Source organism: Chiloscyllium plagiosum, chromosome 17, assembly GCF_004010195.1.
Source record: "Chiloscyllium plagiosum isolate BGI_BamShark_2017 chromosome 17, ASM401019v2, whole genome shotgun sequence".
Lineage (NCBI taxonomy): Eukaryota > Metazoa > Chordata > Chondrichthyes > Orectolobiformes > Hemiscylliidae > Chiloscyllium > Chiloscyllium plagiosum.
Window position 1 is genome coordinate 30,515,909 of NC_057726.1, and position 18,774 is coordinate 30,534,682.

Genomic DNA, 18,774 nt, shown 5'->3' on the forward strand with positions numbered 1-18,774 from the left:
GGAGGAAAAGGTGGGGTGTGGTGCCAGTGTAGCTGCAGAAGATGTACTGTTCCACATATCCTACGAAGAGGCAGGCATAGCTGGGGCCCATGTAGGTGCCCATGGCTACTCCTTTGGTTTGGAGGAAGTGGGAGGATTGGAAAGAGAAGTTGTTCAGGGTGAGGACCAATTCAGTCAGTCGAAGGAGGGTATCAGTGGAAGGGTACTGGTTGGTACGGCAGGAAAGGAAGAAGCGGAGGGCTTTGAGTCCTTCGTGATGGGGGAATGGAGGTGTACAGGGACTGGATGTCCATGGTGAAGGTAAGGCGTTGGGGACTGGGGAAGCGAAAATCATAGAGGAGGTGGAGGGCGGGGTGGTGTCCCGAAACATCGATTCTCCTACTCCTTGGATGCTGCCTGACCTGCTGCGCTTTTACAGCAACACATTTTTCAGCTCTGATCTCCAGCATCTGCAGTCCTCACTTTCTCCTAATTTTTTATTGTAAATAGAGCATCTTTCTTTTAGAAAGGAGGGAAATGTAAAATGTGTGTTTTGCTTTTAAGACTGCTCATCTTTAAGGAATCCAAGTGCTTGCATATACAATATTCTGGTTCTGTTTTGCAATTAGTATGCTTTGGGTCTGCAAGCAGCAGAGGAACAAGAACCAAAAAAAAAAGTTGCTGGAAAAGCTCAACAGGTCTGGTTGCAGCTATGGAGAGAAATCAGAGTTAACGTTTCAAGTTGAGTTGACCCACCCTCAGCAGAAAAAAACAGTTGGTTTGCTGCAATGTCAGCTTCATAATTTGCAATGTGTTTTGCAGTTTTAAATAAACTAATTCATGAAGTTCAATCAATCACTGAAGAGTGATTTGCTACACTATTATGATTATTATGACAGTGGGGGTGAAACTGAACCCCGTCATATCTGCGTTTTTGCAAATCAAACAGCACATCAAACTCCAATCTTGATTCCATGCCCAAATCCTGCCTAATGTATATCTGACACCATTTATCTCAGATAAAGAGGTAACCATACAGGCTGTCTGGAAGATGCATCACCTCCATTGTATATGCTAACTTTATGTGTCATGACACCATTTTGAAATTTGGCCAAGCAGGCAGCGATTTTTCACTTTCGTTTCTCTGTAAACTAACCAGTCCCCTGAAAGGGATTGCTTCAGTCACCATAAAGTGAAGCATTTTAAAAATTTTAACTTAATAGACATAATTATGCCCAGTTTTGTCCCACAGTTTCATAAAATGAAAATTTTGTAAATTAAAATATCTTAAACCAGCACAAGAGAGACATTGGGCCTGTTTGAATTTTAAGTGAATAAAGTCAAAAACATTCTAATATTTCACCTCATTTTCTATTGTAATAATGGTGTCATGATACAGATAAAACAGTTTCGATATTGTTGCAATTTTGTGTCAATTGTTCTCTTTTAACATAAATATTTGATTACTGGGGCAATTTTTTTATCATTTGTATGTGCTTTTATTTGGTTAAATTTCTTATTACTTTTCTAATTTGGTCCTATTATATTCTTCTGCTGAGGTCTATGTAGTGATAGTGCTTCCACAGTGCTATTACTCAGGCAGAGAATCTACCAGCAATTTCTGGCAAGAAGTTCGAAGACATCACAATCAATTTTCTCAAATTTTGAATTCAACAGTTACATTTATTGTAATGCAATTCAAACATTGCTAAAAAAAAGACATGACATTTAAATTATTTCTCTAGATCATTTTGACCACATCAAAAAGATTGCTGGTTACCAGACTGTAGGATTTGGTGGTGATTACGATGGGGTATCGAGGTAATACTTGATGTCAATCTAGCTACTATGCTTCTGCTCATCGGAAATTCATTTGCATCTGCCTAAACTATTTGCAATGTACATGAATGACTTAGTTGAAGGGTCCAAAGTTATAATTGCTGATGACACAGGGATAAGTAGGCAAGTAAGTTTTGAAGAGCACATAAGAAACCTTCAAAGGGAAACAGGTTAATTGACAACAAAATGTTGACAAATAGATAATAATGTGTAAAAATGTGAACTTGTCCACTTTGGCATGAAGAATAGAAAATCAACACATTATGTAAATAGAAAGAGATTGCAAAATTCTCAAGTGCATAGGGACCTGAGGGTCCTGGTACATGAAACACCAAAATTTAACAATCAAGAACAACAGTGATCAGGAAGGTAAGTGGAAAGTTGTCATCTGCTGCAAGGGAAATATAAGAGTAGTGATGTTTTTCAACTGATTTACAAGGCCATGCCTAGTGTAGTGGGTAGAGTTTTGGTTTATTATATAAGAAGGATATAGTTGTATCATAAACAGTTTAGGGTAGATTTACTCAACTGAAGCCGGGAATATGGGCTTTATCATACAAGGAAAGATAGATAATTTGAAACTGTATCCATTGGTGCTTGGAATGATTAGCCTATGTGTCACAGTATGATTGGCCTTGTGTGAACTGCTCCTATGAAGCAAGTAGAGAAAAAGACCAGAAGACATAGGAGTAGAAGTAGGCCATTGAATCCATCCTTCCATTCAATGAGATCATGGCTGATCTAATTATCTGCAACTTGCCTTTCTGGATTTATCTATGTAACCATTGATTTCCTTACTGATTAAAAATCTGTCTGTCACAACCTTGAGTCTACTTAGTGACCCAGCTATGACAGCCTTCTGCAGTAAAGAATGCCAATTTCATCACTCTCTGAAAGAGGAAATTCCTCCTTATCTCTGTCTTAAATGGGTGAACCCTTAGTCTTGAATTCTATCCTGTGGTCCTAGACTCCCAAAAGGGGAAAAAACCTCTCCACATCTACCATGTCAAGTCCCAAAACAATCTGATGTTTCAATTAGATCATGTCTCATTCTTCTGAACTTCAATATGCACCAGCCCAACCTAATCAACCTCTCATCAAAGAAAATCCCTCCATATAGAGTCATAGAGATTTACAGCCCAGAAACGGACCTTCAGTCCAACTCGTCATGCCGACCAGATATCCCAACCCAATCTAGTCTTACTTGCCAGCACCCGGTCCATATCCCTCCAAACCCTTCCTATTCATATATCCATCCAGATGCCTTTCAAATGTTCCAATTGTACCTCCTCCACCACTTTCTCTGGCAGCTTATTCCATACACGTAACACCTTGTGTGTGAAAACATTGCCTTTAGGTCTCTTTTATATCTTTCCCCTCTCACCCTAAACCTCTAACCTCTACTTCTAGACTCCACCAGTAGACTTCGTCTATTTATCCTATCCATGCCCCTCTGATTTTATAAACCTCTATAAGGTTACCCCTCAGCCTCCGACACTCCAGCAAAAACAGCCCCAGCCTATTCAATCTCTCCCTATAGCTCAAATCCTCCAACCCAGGCAACATCCTTGTAAATCTTTTCTGAACACTTTCAAGTTCACAACATCCTTCCGATAGGAAGGAGACCAGAACTGCACACAGTATTCCAAAAGGGGTCTAACCAATGTCCGGTACAGCCGCAACATGACCTCCCAACTCCTGTACTCAATACCCTGACCAATAAAAAAAACATACCAAATGTCTTCTTCACTATCCTATTTACCCACGTCTCCACTTTTAAGGAGCTATGAATCTGCACTCCAAGGGCTCTTTGTTCAGCAACACTCCCTACTACCTTACCATTCAGTGTATAAGTCCTGCTAAGATTAGCTATCCCAAAATGCAGCACCTCACATTTACCTCAATTAAACTCCACATGCCACTTCTTAGCCCATTGGTCCACCTGATCAAGATCCTGTTATAATCCAAGGTAACCCTCTTCGCTGTCCACTGCACCTCCAATTTTGATGTTATCTGCAAACTTACTAACTGTACCTCCTATGCTCACAGCCAAATCATTTACATAAATGATGAAAAGTAGTGGACCCAGCACCGATCCTTGTGGCACTCCACTGGTCACAGGCCTCCAGTCTGAAAAACAACCCTCCACCACCACCCTCTGTCTTCTTCCTTTGAGCCAGTTCTGTATCCAAATGGCTAGTTCTCCTTGTATTCCATGAGATCTAACCTTGCTAATCAGTCTCCCATGGGGAAAACACCTTACTGAAGTCCACCACTCTGCCCTTATCAATCCTCTTTGTTACTTCTTAAAAAAAAACTCAATCAAGTTTGTGAGACATGATTTCCCATGCACAAAGCCATGTTGACTACCCCTAATCAGCCCTTGTCTTTCTGAATACATGTACATCCTGTTCCTCAGGATTCCCGCCAACAACTTGCCCACTACCAACATCAGGCTCACTGGTCTATAGTTCCCTGGCTTTTCTTTACCACCTTTCTTAAATAGTGGGACCACATTAGCCAACCTCCAGTCTTCCAATACCTCACCTGTGACTATCGATGATACAAATATCTCAGCAAGAGGCCCAGCAATCACTTCTCTAGCTTACCACAGGGTTCTAGGGTACACCAGATCAGGAACTTATCCACTTTTATGAGTTTCAAGACATCCAGTACTTGCTCCTCTGTAATCTGGACATTTTTCAAGGTGTCACCATCTATTTCCCTACATAATTCCCCTCTATATCTTCTATGTCCTTCTCCATAGTAAGCACTGATGCAAAATACTCGTTTAGTATCTTCCCCATCTCCTGTGGCTCCACACAAAGGCTGCCTTGCTGATCTTTGAGGGACCCTATTCTCTCTCTACTTACTCTTTTGTTCTTAATGTATTTGTAAGAACCCTTTAGATTCTCCTTAACTCTTTCTGCTAAAGCTATTTCATGTCCTCTTTTTGCCCTCCTGATTTCCCTGGTAGGTATACCTTCATATTCTTCTAAGGATTCACTCAATCTATCCTGTCTATACCTGACATATGCTTCCTACTTTTTCTTAAACAAACCCTCAATTTCTTTAGTCATCCATCATTCCCTATACCTACCAGCCTTTCCTTTCACCCTAACAGGAATATAGTTTCTCCGGACTCTCATTACCTCATTTCTGAAGGCTTCCCATTTTCCAGCCTGTGAACATCTGCCTCCAATCAGCTTTTGAAAGTTCTTGCCTAATACAGTCAAAATTAGCCTTTCTCCAATTTAGAACCTCAACTTTTAGATCTCGTCTATCCTTTTCCATCACTAATTCAAAACTAATAGCATTATAGTTTCTGGCCCCAAAGTGCTCCCCCACTGACACCTCAGTCACCTGCCTTGCCATATTTCCCAAGAGTAGGTCAAGTTTTGCACTTTCTCTACATCGACATATTGAATCAAAATTTTTTCTTGTACACACTTAACAAATTCCTCTTCATCTAAACCCTTAACACTATGGCAGTAATAGTCTTTGTTTGGAAAGTTAAAATCCCCTACCATAACCACCTTACTATTTCAGATTAGATTAGATTACTTACAGTGTGGAATCAGGCCCTTCGGCCCGACAAGTCCACACCGACCCGCCAAAGCGCAACCCACCCATTCCCCTACATTTACCCCTTTACCTAACACTACGGGCAATTTAGCATGGCCAAATCACCTGACCTGCACATCTTTGGACTGTGGGAGGAAACCGGAGCACCCGGAGGAAACCCACGCAGACACGGGGAGAATGTGCAAACTCCACACAGTCAGTCACCTGAGTCAGGAATTGAACCCGGGTCTCTGGCGCTGTGAGGCAGCAGATTCTTACAGATAACAGATCTCCTTACAAGTTTGTTTCTCAATTTCCCTCTGACTATTAGGGGGTGTATAATACAGTCCCAATAAGGTGATCATCCCTTTCTTACTTCTCAGTGCAACCCAAATAGCTTCCCTGGACGTATTTCCGGGAATATCCTCCCTCAGTACAGCTGTAATTCTATCCCTTATCAAAAACGTCACACCCCCTCCTCTCTTGCCTCCCTTTTTGTCCTTCGTGTAGCATTTGTATCCTGGAACATTAAGCTGTCAGTCCTGCCCATCCCTGAGCCACGTTTCTGTAATTGTTATGATATCCCAGTCCCATGTTTCTAACTATGCCCTGTGTTCATCTGCCTTCCCTGTTAGGCCTCTTGCATTCAAATAAATGCAGTTTAGTTTATCAGTCTTACCTTATTCTCTGATTTGTCCTTGCCTGCCTTGATTGTTTGACTCACTTCCGTTCTCAACTGTGCCAGTCTCAGCTTGATCTCTTTCCTTACTATTTCCCTGGGTCCCACTCACCCACCTTACGAGTTTAAATCCTCCTGAACAGCTCTAGAAAATCTTCCTGCCAGTATATTAGTCCCCTTCCCATTCAAGTGCAATCCATCCTTCTTGTACAGGTAACTTCTACCCCAGAAGAGACTCCAATGATCGAAAAATTGACCCCTTCTCCGATACACCAGCTCCTCAGCCACACATTCATCTGCTCTATCCTCCTGTTCCTACCCTCACAACCCGCAGCACCGGGAGTAATCTAGATATTATTACTCTTGAATTCCAGCCTAACTCTCTATATTCTCCCTTTAGAATCTCATCCTTTTCCATTCCTATGTAATTTGTTCCAATGTATACAATGACCTCTTGCTGGTCCCTCTCTCCCTTGAAACATTCTGCACCCACTCTGAGATATCCTTGATCTTGGCACCAGGGAGGCAACACACTATTCTGATCTTTCACTGCTGGCCACAGAAACGTTTGTCTGTGCCTCGGACTAGATGCTCCCCTCACACAATTGATCTCTTTGAAGCCGACGTACGCCCCATTGTGTTGGACCCAGTCTTGATACCAGAAACTTGGCTGTTCGTGCTACATGCAAGATCAATGTATGAACCTTCTCCAGACTACCTCCATTGTAGTATATCTTGGTTCAGATAATGGGACCAAAACTGCTCACAGTATTTAAGCTAGCTAATGCCTTCTAGAGTTTAACAAGACCTCTCTGTTTTTTATTATCCATTCCCTTTGAAATAAAGGCCAATATCCCATTTGCCTTCCCTCTTATCCACTGAACTTGTGTGCTAGCTTTTTGTGAGTTATTCATGATGACTCACAAATCCCATTGTGCTATAGCTTTCTGCAGTCATCTCCTGCCAAAGTTCCTAACTTAACATTTCCTCACATTGTATTCCATCTGCCAGTTTTAGCACATTCAATCAACATGTCTATATTCCGCTGGACACTCCATAAGGAGTAACTCACCACTAGCCTTTCCACTTATTTTTGTGTCAGCGTGGGCTATAGTATATTCACTTTCTCCAAGCAAACCATTGTAAGTAAACACAACCCCAGCACTGATCATTGAGCCATTCAAATAGTTACAGGTTGCTATCTTGAAAATGTATGCTAACCACTGAGCCACAGTGCCATTTTGTGTTTCCCCATGATTATTTCTCAAATCTCTTTCTCTAAGGGCTCTATATTCACTTTGACTTCTCTCTTCCTTTTAATACAATTAAAGAAGTTCTGGCTATCTTTTTTGATTATTTTATTTTTTATTTGGCACTATCCTTAACTTAATTGATCAACCACTATCCACTTTCTAGAATCCTTATAGAGTAATAGTGTTACAACACAGAAAGAGTCCCTTTAATCTATCATGTCTGTGCTAGTCATCAAGCACCGCATCAACTCATTCCATTTTCCAGCACTTGGCCCGTAGCCTTTTATGCTATGATGTTTCAAGTGTTCATCAAAGTACTTAAATTTTGTAATAGTTCCCACCTCTATTACCCTTTAAGGTAGTGATTTCTAGATACCCACCACACTCTGGGTGAAAGAAATTCTCCATAAATCCCTTCTGAACCTGCTGCCCTTATCTTTAATCCATAGTAATTGATCCCTCTATTAAAGAGAAAAATTTATATCCCTTATAATTTTGTGGACTTTTATCATTACATCAGTCTTCATTGTGAAACTTGACTATTTTCTTAAATGCCTGCTACTTTTCCTCACCCAATTTTCTGCAAAATTCCTTTCCTGTTCACTCCTGCTAATTTTGCCTCCACTTTTATGGATTTACCTTTACTTAATGTCAGCACAGTTGTTTCAATCCAGATTTCACACTCTCAAACTAAATGTTAAATTCTACCATATTATGGTCACTGTTTCCTCATGGATCTTTTACTCTGAGAGATTTTCTTAAACCTGCCTTATGTCACTTTCCTAAACTTTGGTTGGAATAAATAATAAGTTCTTTCTTGCGACTAAATTATTCAAAATATTGTCGAAAAATGTAATTATTGAATTGATTAGTGTTCAGCTCTCCCATTGAAAGGAGCATATGGGTACACTCTCAAGTGGTACTGAGACATGAAGAGAACAATCCAATTTCGGAATGTGGTAACCAACAGCAACATTGCAGACGGTGTTCATGGCCCTAGGTTAGGTAGGGGGAAAATCAGCCAGAAACCTTTAACCCTAATTGGAAAATATGCATGCACGTCAACATCAAGTCAGACCTGATTGAATTACCACACCATTAAGTAACTGGCTTACAGTTTTTTTTTCCTGAACACTTGAAGACTTCCTGCAGGTTTGGAAGATGTGTCCTTCTATCCAGACTTAGTAGCTGAACTATTGAGAAGAAATTGGACTGATAAAGATGTGAAAGCTGCACTTGGAGGAAATTTCCTACGAGTCTTTGAGCAAGTGGAAAAGGTGAGCATATATTATTTCAAAAAAAGTCTTCATGACCTTATTTTGAGAAATCTATCTTTAAAATAACCTGCCATTTATGTTGACCAGCTGGAGCTCAGCATCAGACTTAACTGACTGACCACCTCCCACACTGACCCCAGTGTGGGAACCAAAATAACTTTCACACTCTGCAGTCATTTTATTGACAATGTGGTACAACAGCTTCCACAAGTTGAGTCAGCGTGTGGTGAATCTAACCTACAGATCTATATAACAGCAAACATGCTATTTTCATCACTGCTGCTCTTTTGGACAGAAATTTGTGCCAAAAATTTAGAAGCATTAGCAGTTGATGCATTGTTTTCTTATAGCAATCCAGTAGATCACTTTGACTCACGTACCATTAAAATCAATTTGTGCATACACCAAAATAATTAGCAACAAAGTTAAATGTTACAATGAAAGAGATAAATTAGGAATAGAATGATGAATGAGCACCTGTTCATCCTATAGCTGTGAGATGGAATGCTGGGATTAATTGAGATGAAGTTAAAAAAACGGCGTTTTTCATTTCCTGTGACATCAACTCCAACAGCTGGTGGATTTTTCCCTTGACTCTCATAAATGTCAGTTTCATTAAGTGGTCAAATAGTGCCTTGAGGACAACAACTCCCACCTTTGCTATGACAATTAACTTAATGTCAATGTCTGGATCAAAACTATGACAAGGTTAGGAATCAAGTGGCTCTTGTTGCATTAGGTTCTAATGTGAGCTCTTCAGGTCTGATACAAGCTCAGATCAGACTGCTTAGTTAATGGTAAACACTGTTTTAAAACTCTAAATGATGTTCTAGCTATAGAGCATTACATTCCATACTGCACAGTCCAACTTCTTCATATAACACTAATACATGACTACTGAGTTCATAGTGATAACACAGCTTACTTCAGAGTCTCAGCTTCATTAAGCCCTATCTCTATATCTGACCACCTGATCCGCAACAAGTGTCTTTACAATTTCCAATATTATTAATTAAAATATTTCCCAACATTATTAGCAGAAACACTTAGCCAGAAGTATTAACTTCAAGACTGTATATATTTTCAACCCTGTCATCTGCCGAAAAGGTCGACTGTTCACAAATTCAAAGTTTGCAAGTCTCACTCAGTTAGACATTTGAAATGGTCTAGGAGGGCAATGACAGGCAGGAAAGCTGTCTGGAACCAAACTGCTACCAGATTAAATGAAAAGAGTAATATTAGTAACAGTATCCCAAAACCCATACCACTGAAAAGAAAGGTTACCGGTGGAATGCCACATCAGGATGAAGACAGATGCTGATCCACATGGTATCACAGCTACATGATTGATACTAGTTAATTTAATCTTATTCCTAATAAATTTCTGGTGAAAAAATGATCTGATAATGAAAGACTAATTATTGAACTTGCACCATGGAAAAAGAGCTGGGGAGGATCACAATTTGGCTGCAATAGCAGAACAATGACATCTTAAGTTTCTTGCAATATATTCTTGATTTGTTGATGAAGAGGAAACTTAATGTTTGGGAAGATGATAGTGTGTAGATTCATTTTTTCTAAAGACTTATACAAAGACTACAAAGAGTCAAGTCAAAGGTTATTGTGGCATAGATGGAAGATTGGCTGGTTAACAGGGCGCAGACAATAAGCATAAATGGGACTTTTTTGGATCGACAGGATATAATGAGTGGTGTGCCACATGGCTCTTTGTTGGGATCCTAATTACAATGCATATAATGATTTGATGAAGGGGCAGAAAATTGGTTTACACATTTTCTGATAGCACAAAAATAGGTAGAAATGTAAGTTAAGAAAAGTACATAAGGAGGCTATGAAAAGATATGGCTCGGGATGAGAAGACAAAAATGTGTCAAATAAATTATAATGTGGGGAGAATGTGAAGTTGTCCATGTTGGCATGAAAATATAAAAGAAATATATTATCTAAATACTGAAAGATCCAGAGCTGTGAGATAAAAAGGGATCGGAGGTGTCTTCACACAGGCATCAAAAAGGTTAGTGTGCAGTTACAGCAAGTAATTTGGAAAGTGAATGGAAAGTTCTTATTTATTGAGAGGGAGATTCAATACAGAAGTAGGGTGTTTCTGCTCCAGTTATACAGGGCATTTGTGACACCATATCTGGAGTACAAAGCATAGCATTGGCCACCTTATATTAAGGAAGCATGTAAATGGACTGGAGGCAGTTCACAGAAGGTTTACTTGTAGGCTTGTAACTGATGGAGTTTAGATTAGATTAGATTAGATTACATTATAGTGTGGAAACAGGCCCTTAGAAGAGTAAGAGTTGTCTTGATTAAATAAGATCCTCAGGAGTCTTGATAGGGTAGATGTTTCCTTTTATGGGAGAACGTAGAACTAGGGGGTCACTAATTAAAAATCAAAATCAAACTGAGATTAGGCTTTTTTTTTCCTTTTTAGAGTCATACGTCTTTGAAACTTACTTTCTGAAAAAGTGGTGGAAGCAGAGTTCTTAAGTATTTTTAAGGCAGATTCTTGTCAAGCATGGGAGTAAACGTATACTGAATATGCAGGAATACAGATATGAGGTTTCAATCAGATCTGCCATGATCTTACCAAAAGAGATGCAGCAAGAATTTTAACTGTGTCAACTATAGTCCAACCAATAGCTGCCCTTTCCCATGCCATTTGAAGTGTTTCCTTTCAAAAGTTGTTTTTCTTACATTTCAGTCATGATCTGTGAAAGATGAAAAGTTTTAATATAATGTTTCCATCAGCAATGTTCAAGCTCTAAATGATAATCGACTATTTGTGTTAACATATATATATATGTTTCTGCTTGTTTTCTAGATTAAATCCAACTCTTCTGGTGCTGATGAGCCCATTCCTTATGAACAGATTCAGAATGAATGTAGAACTGGCTATGGCTATCGAAATAATGGAACCCCACTAGTGTTATTTCCTCCAGTTATCTCATTAGCTTGCCTAGCATATTATATATTAGTATAAGAGTTAAATAAAGAATGTATGTACCACATTAACCCTTAAATATTGCAGCTTCCCCCAAAAAAATTTGAATACAAAGAAAAAATAGAAGCAGAATTTTCATGGGCCTTTTTCCAATCACTCACTGTAGTATTGCCAGAAATTGTGCAAAAACATGTATTAATAAAGATGGATGTCATTTCAGTTTATTTCCCTAAGAAATGTCCATCTTTTAGACAATTTTAATGTATTTTCCATTATCTGAATACTTTCAAAGACTGATTTGTATAAAACATGTTTTATTTTTGGCCGGCCATATCTCGTAGTTACTCTAGATGTTGTAATGAGTGAAACGTATAAGTTCCATTGTGCAACACTATATCTCTAATTAACACACACCCATAATTTCTTCACAGCAACCAGACAATCTGGCCATTTCTACCCACACAAAGCTTTACTGGTAACCTCTAAGTATTAGGTTCTGAGGAAGGGTCACTTGACCTAAAATGTTAACTCTGGCTTCTCTCCACAGATTTCCAACAATTTCTAATTTTGTTTCTAAGTATTATAGTTGTACTCATGGAGGACAAGAACAATTTCAGTGATGCATCTTTCCCTCTCTTTTGGACATTAGTGTATGAACTGAAATGTTGCAACAGAACCTGAATTCCAACATTAAAATCAAGGTTGAGATTCTGGATGTAGATTTGCTCGCTGAGCTGGAAGGTTCATTTTCAGATATTTCGTCACCACATCTTCAGTGAGCCTCTGGACGAAGCATTGCTGATGATTTCTGCTTTCTATTTATATGTTTAGGTTTCTTTGGGTTGGTGATGCAATTTCCTGTGGTGATGTCATTTCCTGTTCTTTTTATCAGGGGTGGTAAATCAGGTACAAGTCAATGTGTTTGTTGACAGAGTTCCAGTTGCTTCTATGAATTCTTGTGCATGTCTCTGTTTGGCTTGTCCTAGGATGGATATGTTGTCCCAGTCGAAGTGGTGTCTTTCCCCATCCATATCTAAGGATATTAGTGAGAGAGGGTCATGTTGTTTTGTGGCTAGTTGATGTTCATGCATCCTGGTGGCTAGTGTTTTGCCTGTTTATCCAATGTAATGTATGTTACAGTCTTTGCACCGTATTTTGTAAATGACATTAGTTTTGCTTGTTGTCTGTATAGGGTCTTTCAAGTTCATTAGCTGCTGTTTTAGTGTGTTGGTGGGTTTGTGGGCTACCATGATGCCAAGGGGTCTGAGTAGTCTGGCAGTCATTTCTGGGATGTCTTTGATGCAGGGGAGAGTGGCTAGGGTTTCTGGGTGTGTTTTGTCTGCTTGTTTGGGTTTGTTGCTGAGAAATCTGCGGACGTGTTCATTAGGTACCTGTTCTTTTTGAATACACTGTATAGGTGATTTTCCTCTGCTCTGTGTAGTTCCTCTGTGCTGCAGTGTGTGGTGGCTCATTGGAATAATGTTCTGATACAGCTTCATTTGTGGATGTTGGGGTGATTGCTTCTGTAGTTCAATATTTGGTCCGTATTTGGTGTTTTCCTGTAGACGCTGGTTTGAAGTTCCCCATTGGCTGTTTGCTCTACTGTGACATTTAAGAATGTCAGTTTGTTATTGTTTTCCTCCTTTTTAGTGAATTTTATGCCAGTAAGGGTATTATTGATGGTCTTGAAGGTTTTCTCAAATTTGTTTTGTTTAGTGATGACATAGGTGTCATCCACGTTGCGGACCCAAAGTTTGGGTTGGATGGTCGGCAGAGCTATTTGTTCGAGTCTCTACATTACTGTCTCTGCTAAGAACCCTGATATCGGAGATCCCATGGGTGTTCCATTGGTTTGTCTGTAGGTCTGAAGATAGTGTCATTTCATGTTGTGTAAATGTCTCTCTAAAGTTTAGCCAAAAATATTGCTTCAAAGAAAGAATTATTTCATGACTTGATAATTATGTAAGAAGAGCAATATTCAAACAGGCTGTTTGAACCAGTCTATGTTAATACTTCTATCCCCTTTTTCTTCAACTGTCCACTTGATCTATTCTTAAACACTAACATGATCTGTTTCAATTGCTAACAAAATTAACATACTACACAGTTTCTGTATAAAAGAAAACTTGTTCCATGAGTACAACTATAATACTTAGAAACAAAAATAAAACTGCTGGGAAAGCTCAGCAAGTCTGGCAGCATCTGTGGAGAGGAACCAGAGTTAACGTTTTGGGTCAAGTGACCCTTCCTCAGAACCTAATACTTAGAGATGCAGAGGTGACTTTAATATTTTATAGTCCATTTCCCGATATTTATATTAGTCTTAGGGGGTTCTCATCTTGGCCTCAGCTCCACCTTCCAGTCCACTCTTTATTTTCCTTTAACCCATCACCAATTAGAAATTGGTCTGTCTCCTCCATAAATGTATTCAATATCCCACTACACTCTGAATTCCACAGATTCATAAAATTTCTACTTACCTTTGTTATAAATCTGCTAGCCCTTATCCTAAAACTATGACCTCTTGTTTTAGGTTGCCCACATGAGGAAACACCCTTTCAACACTTAATTGGTCAATCCCTTTAGCATCTAAAAACCTCAACTAGATCTTTTCTCATTCATCTAAACTGCAGAGAGCACAGACCTAAACTACTCATTCTCTTTTCATAAAACAAATCCCTCGTTGCTGGACTCAATCTCGTGAATCTCTGCTGAATTGCCTCTAATGGAACCACATTCCCCTTCAAGTAAAACCCGAACATGCAGTAAGGACTCTTGTAACAGAGTTGATCTTCATTTTGTTTCTTTTTTCAATTGCCTTGTGTTGCATCTGGTTGGCTAGGTGTAGCAATTTATGTCTCATTTGAACCCAGCCTTTGTTTCTTCACTACATCAATATCATTTAATTTGGCTTTTGCATCATGAAATCTTTTGTTTATTTAATCTGCCCTGACCTCCATCCTATCACAGACTTTTCTTTGTTCTTCCTGCCAGATCCCCTGCCATATACGTCAATAAAACCTTTACGTTTCTATTTCTCTTCAGCTCTGAAGGAAGGCTGAGTGTGCTACTGGAAAAGGACAGCAGGCCAGGCAGCATCTGAGGAGCAGGAGAATCGATGTTTCAGGTCAATAGCCTTTCATCCTTTATCAGGATGAAAGGCTATTGACCTGAAACATTAACTCTGTTCCTAACCATACATGCTGCCTGAACTATTGAGTCATTTCAGCTTTTATTGCATTATTGTGTGCTGTTAATTTGTTCAGACTACAATACTGCTGTAAAGTGCTCAAGTTTGCAAAAGCAGTTTGGAGCCCTCAGGTGGCAAAAGATTGCACAATATTTTTATTTTAAATATACAAAAGGTGGCGATTTACAAAAATTTCCAAGTTATGAAAGCTTGTACTTAAGAATGAGATCCCATATTAATTTTAAAGATCTGACATGCAAACATTTGCTCATAATTATGAACCGTCATTTTATTCAGGATTCCTGAAGAAGGGCTTATGCCCAAAATGTTGATTCTCCTGCTCCTTGGATGCTGCCTGACCTGCTGCACTTTTCCAGCAACACATTTTTCAGCTCTGATCTCCAGCATCTGCAGTCCTCACTTTCTCCTATTTAGGAATGGAATCTATTCATAACTCAGAAACTGCCTGCAGCTCAAATAATTGTATAAGATGTGGTAGCAGAAATAGACTATTCAACCCATCATGCCTGCTCTGTCAATCAATGAAATTACAGTTTATCTGATAATCTTTAACTCCACAGTCCTATCTTTTCCCCATTACCCTCGATTAATTTAATGAGTAAAACTCTGTGCATTAGAGCCTTGAAAATACATAACAATACCAACATTATCTTCTGAGAGACAAATGAGGAATCCATTAATCCGAGATTATGCCCTCTGGTCCTCGGTTCTCCTACGAAGAGAAACAATCCCCACACAATCATATGTATTTGTTTTAAGAGTGGCTTTATTCTTCTAAACTTCAATGAGTACAGGCCCAACCTCTCATCAAAGAACATCCCTCCATACCCAGGATCAGCCTTGTGGATTGTTTTGTCTTCCTCCAATGCCAATCTATCTTCCCTTCAATAGGGGACCAAGACTGCTCACAATATTCTAGGTGTCATCCAACTAGCACTGTGTATAGTTTTAGCAAGATCTCCTTTTTATACTCCATTTCCTTTGAAAATAAGGCCAACATTCTGTTTGCAAATTACTTTTAACTTTGAAATTGTATGCTATTGTTTTGTAATTTATGCACAAAGATTCCTCTGTGCTGCAGCTTTCTGCAGTTTTTCCTGTTAAATAATATCAAGCTCCTCTATTCTTCCTGCCAAAATGCAAAATTTCCATCTTCCCACATTGTATTCCAACTGCCAAGTTTTTGTACTTTCACTAATCTGACTATATTCCTCTGTAGACTTTGCATTATCCTCACCATGTGTCTTCCCATCTATATATGTCATCCTAAAACTTGGCAATTTATTTCTGTCATCCAATCATTAATATGTATTGTAAATAATTGTGGCTCCAGCACTGATGGCACTCCACTAGTTACAGATTGCCATCCAATAATGCCACTATAATCCTAATCCCTTGATCAGTTCGCCAATCCATGCTAACATAACACTACAGTCTCTTCTTATTAAATTGCCTTATATATGCAGTAGCTTAAAGAACATCTGTTGGAAACCCAAATATATAACAATTACTGCAACCCCAACCCCGCCACCCCCTCACCCCCCAAAACACCTTTCTCTGTCCTACTTGTTACCTCTTTGAGAATTTTGATAAATCTGACAGGCATGATCTCCTGGTCACAAATTCATGGTGACTCTACTTAATAATACTATGTGTTTCTAAATGCTCTGCCAAAACATCCTTTCTAATAGTCTCTAAAACACTAGATATTAAGCTAAGAGGCCTGTGGTTCCCTATGTTTTTGTCTCACTCCCTTTTGAATAGGGTTTTATGCTGGTAGTTTTTTTCAAATCCTCTTGGACCTTTTCAGAATTTCTGGATTCTGGGAAATTATTACCAGTGCACCCCTATCTATATAGTTACTCTTTTTTATTGCAAAAATATGCATTATTCATTAAAGAAATTATCTATAAGTAGACACTAGGGATATCAGCAACTAGGGGTTATAATTTCAAGATTGTCAGCAAGAGAGTGATGAGTGAGATGAGGAGAAACTACTCAAGAGAGTTGTTAGGATTTGGAAATGCACTGCCTGGGAGAGTGGTGGAAGTGGATTCCATAGGAGATTTCAAAATACATATATTTGAAAGTGATGAAGTTAAAGGGCTACAGAGATAGGACTGGAAAGTGGGACGAGTTGAGTAACTCTTTTGGGAGCCAGTACTGGCACAATGGGTCAAATGGCCTCCTGTGATTTTATGCAATGGGTTTCAATCCGTTCTATCCTGTCTTTGTGAGAAAAAAGTACACAAGACATATTGAAATTTGACATCCCACAGAGCTATTGTGTAGTTGCAAAAATAAAGGCATTATTACCTCATTCAGGGGAAATATTTCCATATGCTTTGAGGCAATGGGGGTCTGAGAACTGAATGGGGCCTCATTATACTTTGGCCAAAAGACCTCTGTGTCTTTCCGCACCGTGTTTTTGGCAACTATCTGATGTAGTCCTGAATGGAAGGTGCCGTCTGCAACACTCGGTTGAGGTCAACACTTTACACTGAAATATCAACAAGTTTCAGGCATGTCAAAAAGTGTCTTTCGTTGAGTTGATTGTCCTCCGGATGTAGTCGATGCTTGTTTTGGTGTGCATCCCATGGAACAGTTGTAGAGCAGAATCTTGTGCCAGAGAGCTGCCTGGGATAAATCTTGACAAAATCACTGCATCTTTCTCCAGACCTTTGCAAAGACGCATTCCAGAAGAAGTTGGGTGACTGCTTCGAAGGCAGTGTGCAGTAGCTGACTTTGCTCAGGGAACCATCGAACAAGAACCAGGCTCTCCTTTTCCCACAGGGTCTTAAAGATGTTACGTGCTGACTATTGTCTGATGGATTTGTGGTCAAAGGTATATTCTTTGCAAATTTTTCCACAAGCAACAGACAATACAGAACAGTACAACTACTTGGAATGTTCAATGGCAACAAGGCAGGCCCATCCTTCAGTACAGTGACACTTGGTATTTGCACACTGAGGGTCTACACACAGCTTGACGCAGCCACACGCAAAGGTGACCATCAGGCTGAGGGCAGTGTTGGGTATGTTCTTTCCTTCTATTGCTAATTGTTGAGAGTAAATTACCACAAGCTGCCTTAAATTTAGCTATTCATTAAGAAATCTGACAATCAAATACTGAAACAATTACTTAAACATAACTGCACATAGCAACCAAAATAAGACCCCTAAAAGTTAAGCTTCACAATCCAGCTTGGCTATTACCTGATTAAGGGTGGAATTTATCATCCTTCCTGATGAATTTGGCAAAAATGTCTATGCAACACACAAAAAAGGCAGGGGAGAATGGGGCTCGCACACTTGCAGTTGCCTTGGTTCTGGGTGGCTAATAGACTACTCCCATCAATGTCTTCTTCCCCTTGTTATTCCTTTCCTCTAAACACAGATTCTACATCCTTCAATCAAGATAATTTCTTGTTATACTTATTACATCCCTTGCTAACAAAGATATCCTGCCACACTTTCCTTCCTGTATATCCAAAAAGTAATATTCCTGAAAAATGTTCAGTTTGTAACCACATCGCCATGCTGACTATAAGATCTGTTTGTTCCATTAATTCATTTAATATTTGGAACAAGTGCATTTCATTAAAGAAGCATGTTATCATTATTTTTCCATTTTACCCTGCTTGCTTTTTTTTATTCTTTCACAGGATGAAGGCATCGCTGGTTATACCAGCATTTATTGTCCATTCCTAATTACCAAGAGAGCAGTTAAGAGTCAACCACATTGCTGTGGGTCTGGATGGTAGTTTCCTTCCCTAAAGGACACTGGTGAACCAAATGGGCTTTTCCTGACAATGGTTTCATGGTCATAATTACTTTTAATTCCAGATTTTTTACAATTCAAATTCCAACATCTGCTGTGGCAGGATTTGAACCTGGGTCTCCAGAACATTACCTGTGTCTCTGGATTAATACCACTAAGCCATTGCTTCCCTCCTTTTCTAATGTTTGTACAATTTGTCCCTGCCTGTTCCACGTTGTGG

The 18,774-nt window shown here is 39.3% G+C and overlaps 1 protein-coding gene across 1 annotated transcript in view; it reads left to right on the top strand.

The window, feature by feature from the left end:
- The window catches only part of dpep1 (dipeptidase 1), a 44,825-nt gene extending 33,039 nt beyond the window's left edge, over window positions 1–11,786 (top strand). The window contains exons 8-10 of the mRNA XM_043706798.1: window positions 1,725–1,800; window positions 8,456–8,591; window positions 11,443–11,786. Coding sequence (XP_043562733.1) covers window positions 1,725–1,800; window positions 8,456–8,591; window positions 11,443–11,601 — 371 coding nt within the window. The 3' untranslated portion in view covers window positions 11,602–11,786. The remainder of the gene's footprint in view (window positions 1–1,724; window positions 1,801–8,455; window positions 8,592–11,442) is intronic.
- Window positions 11,787–18,774: the final 6,988 nt, after the last annotated feature.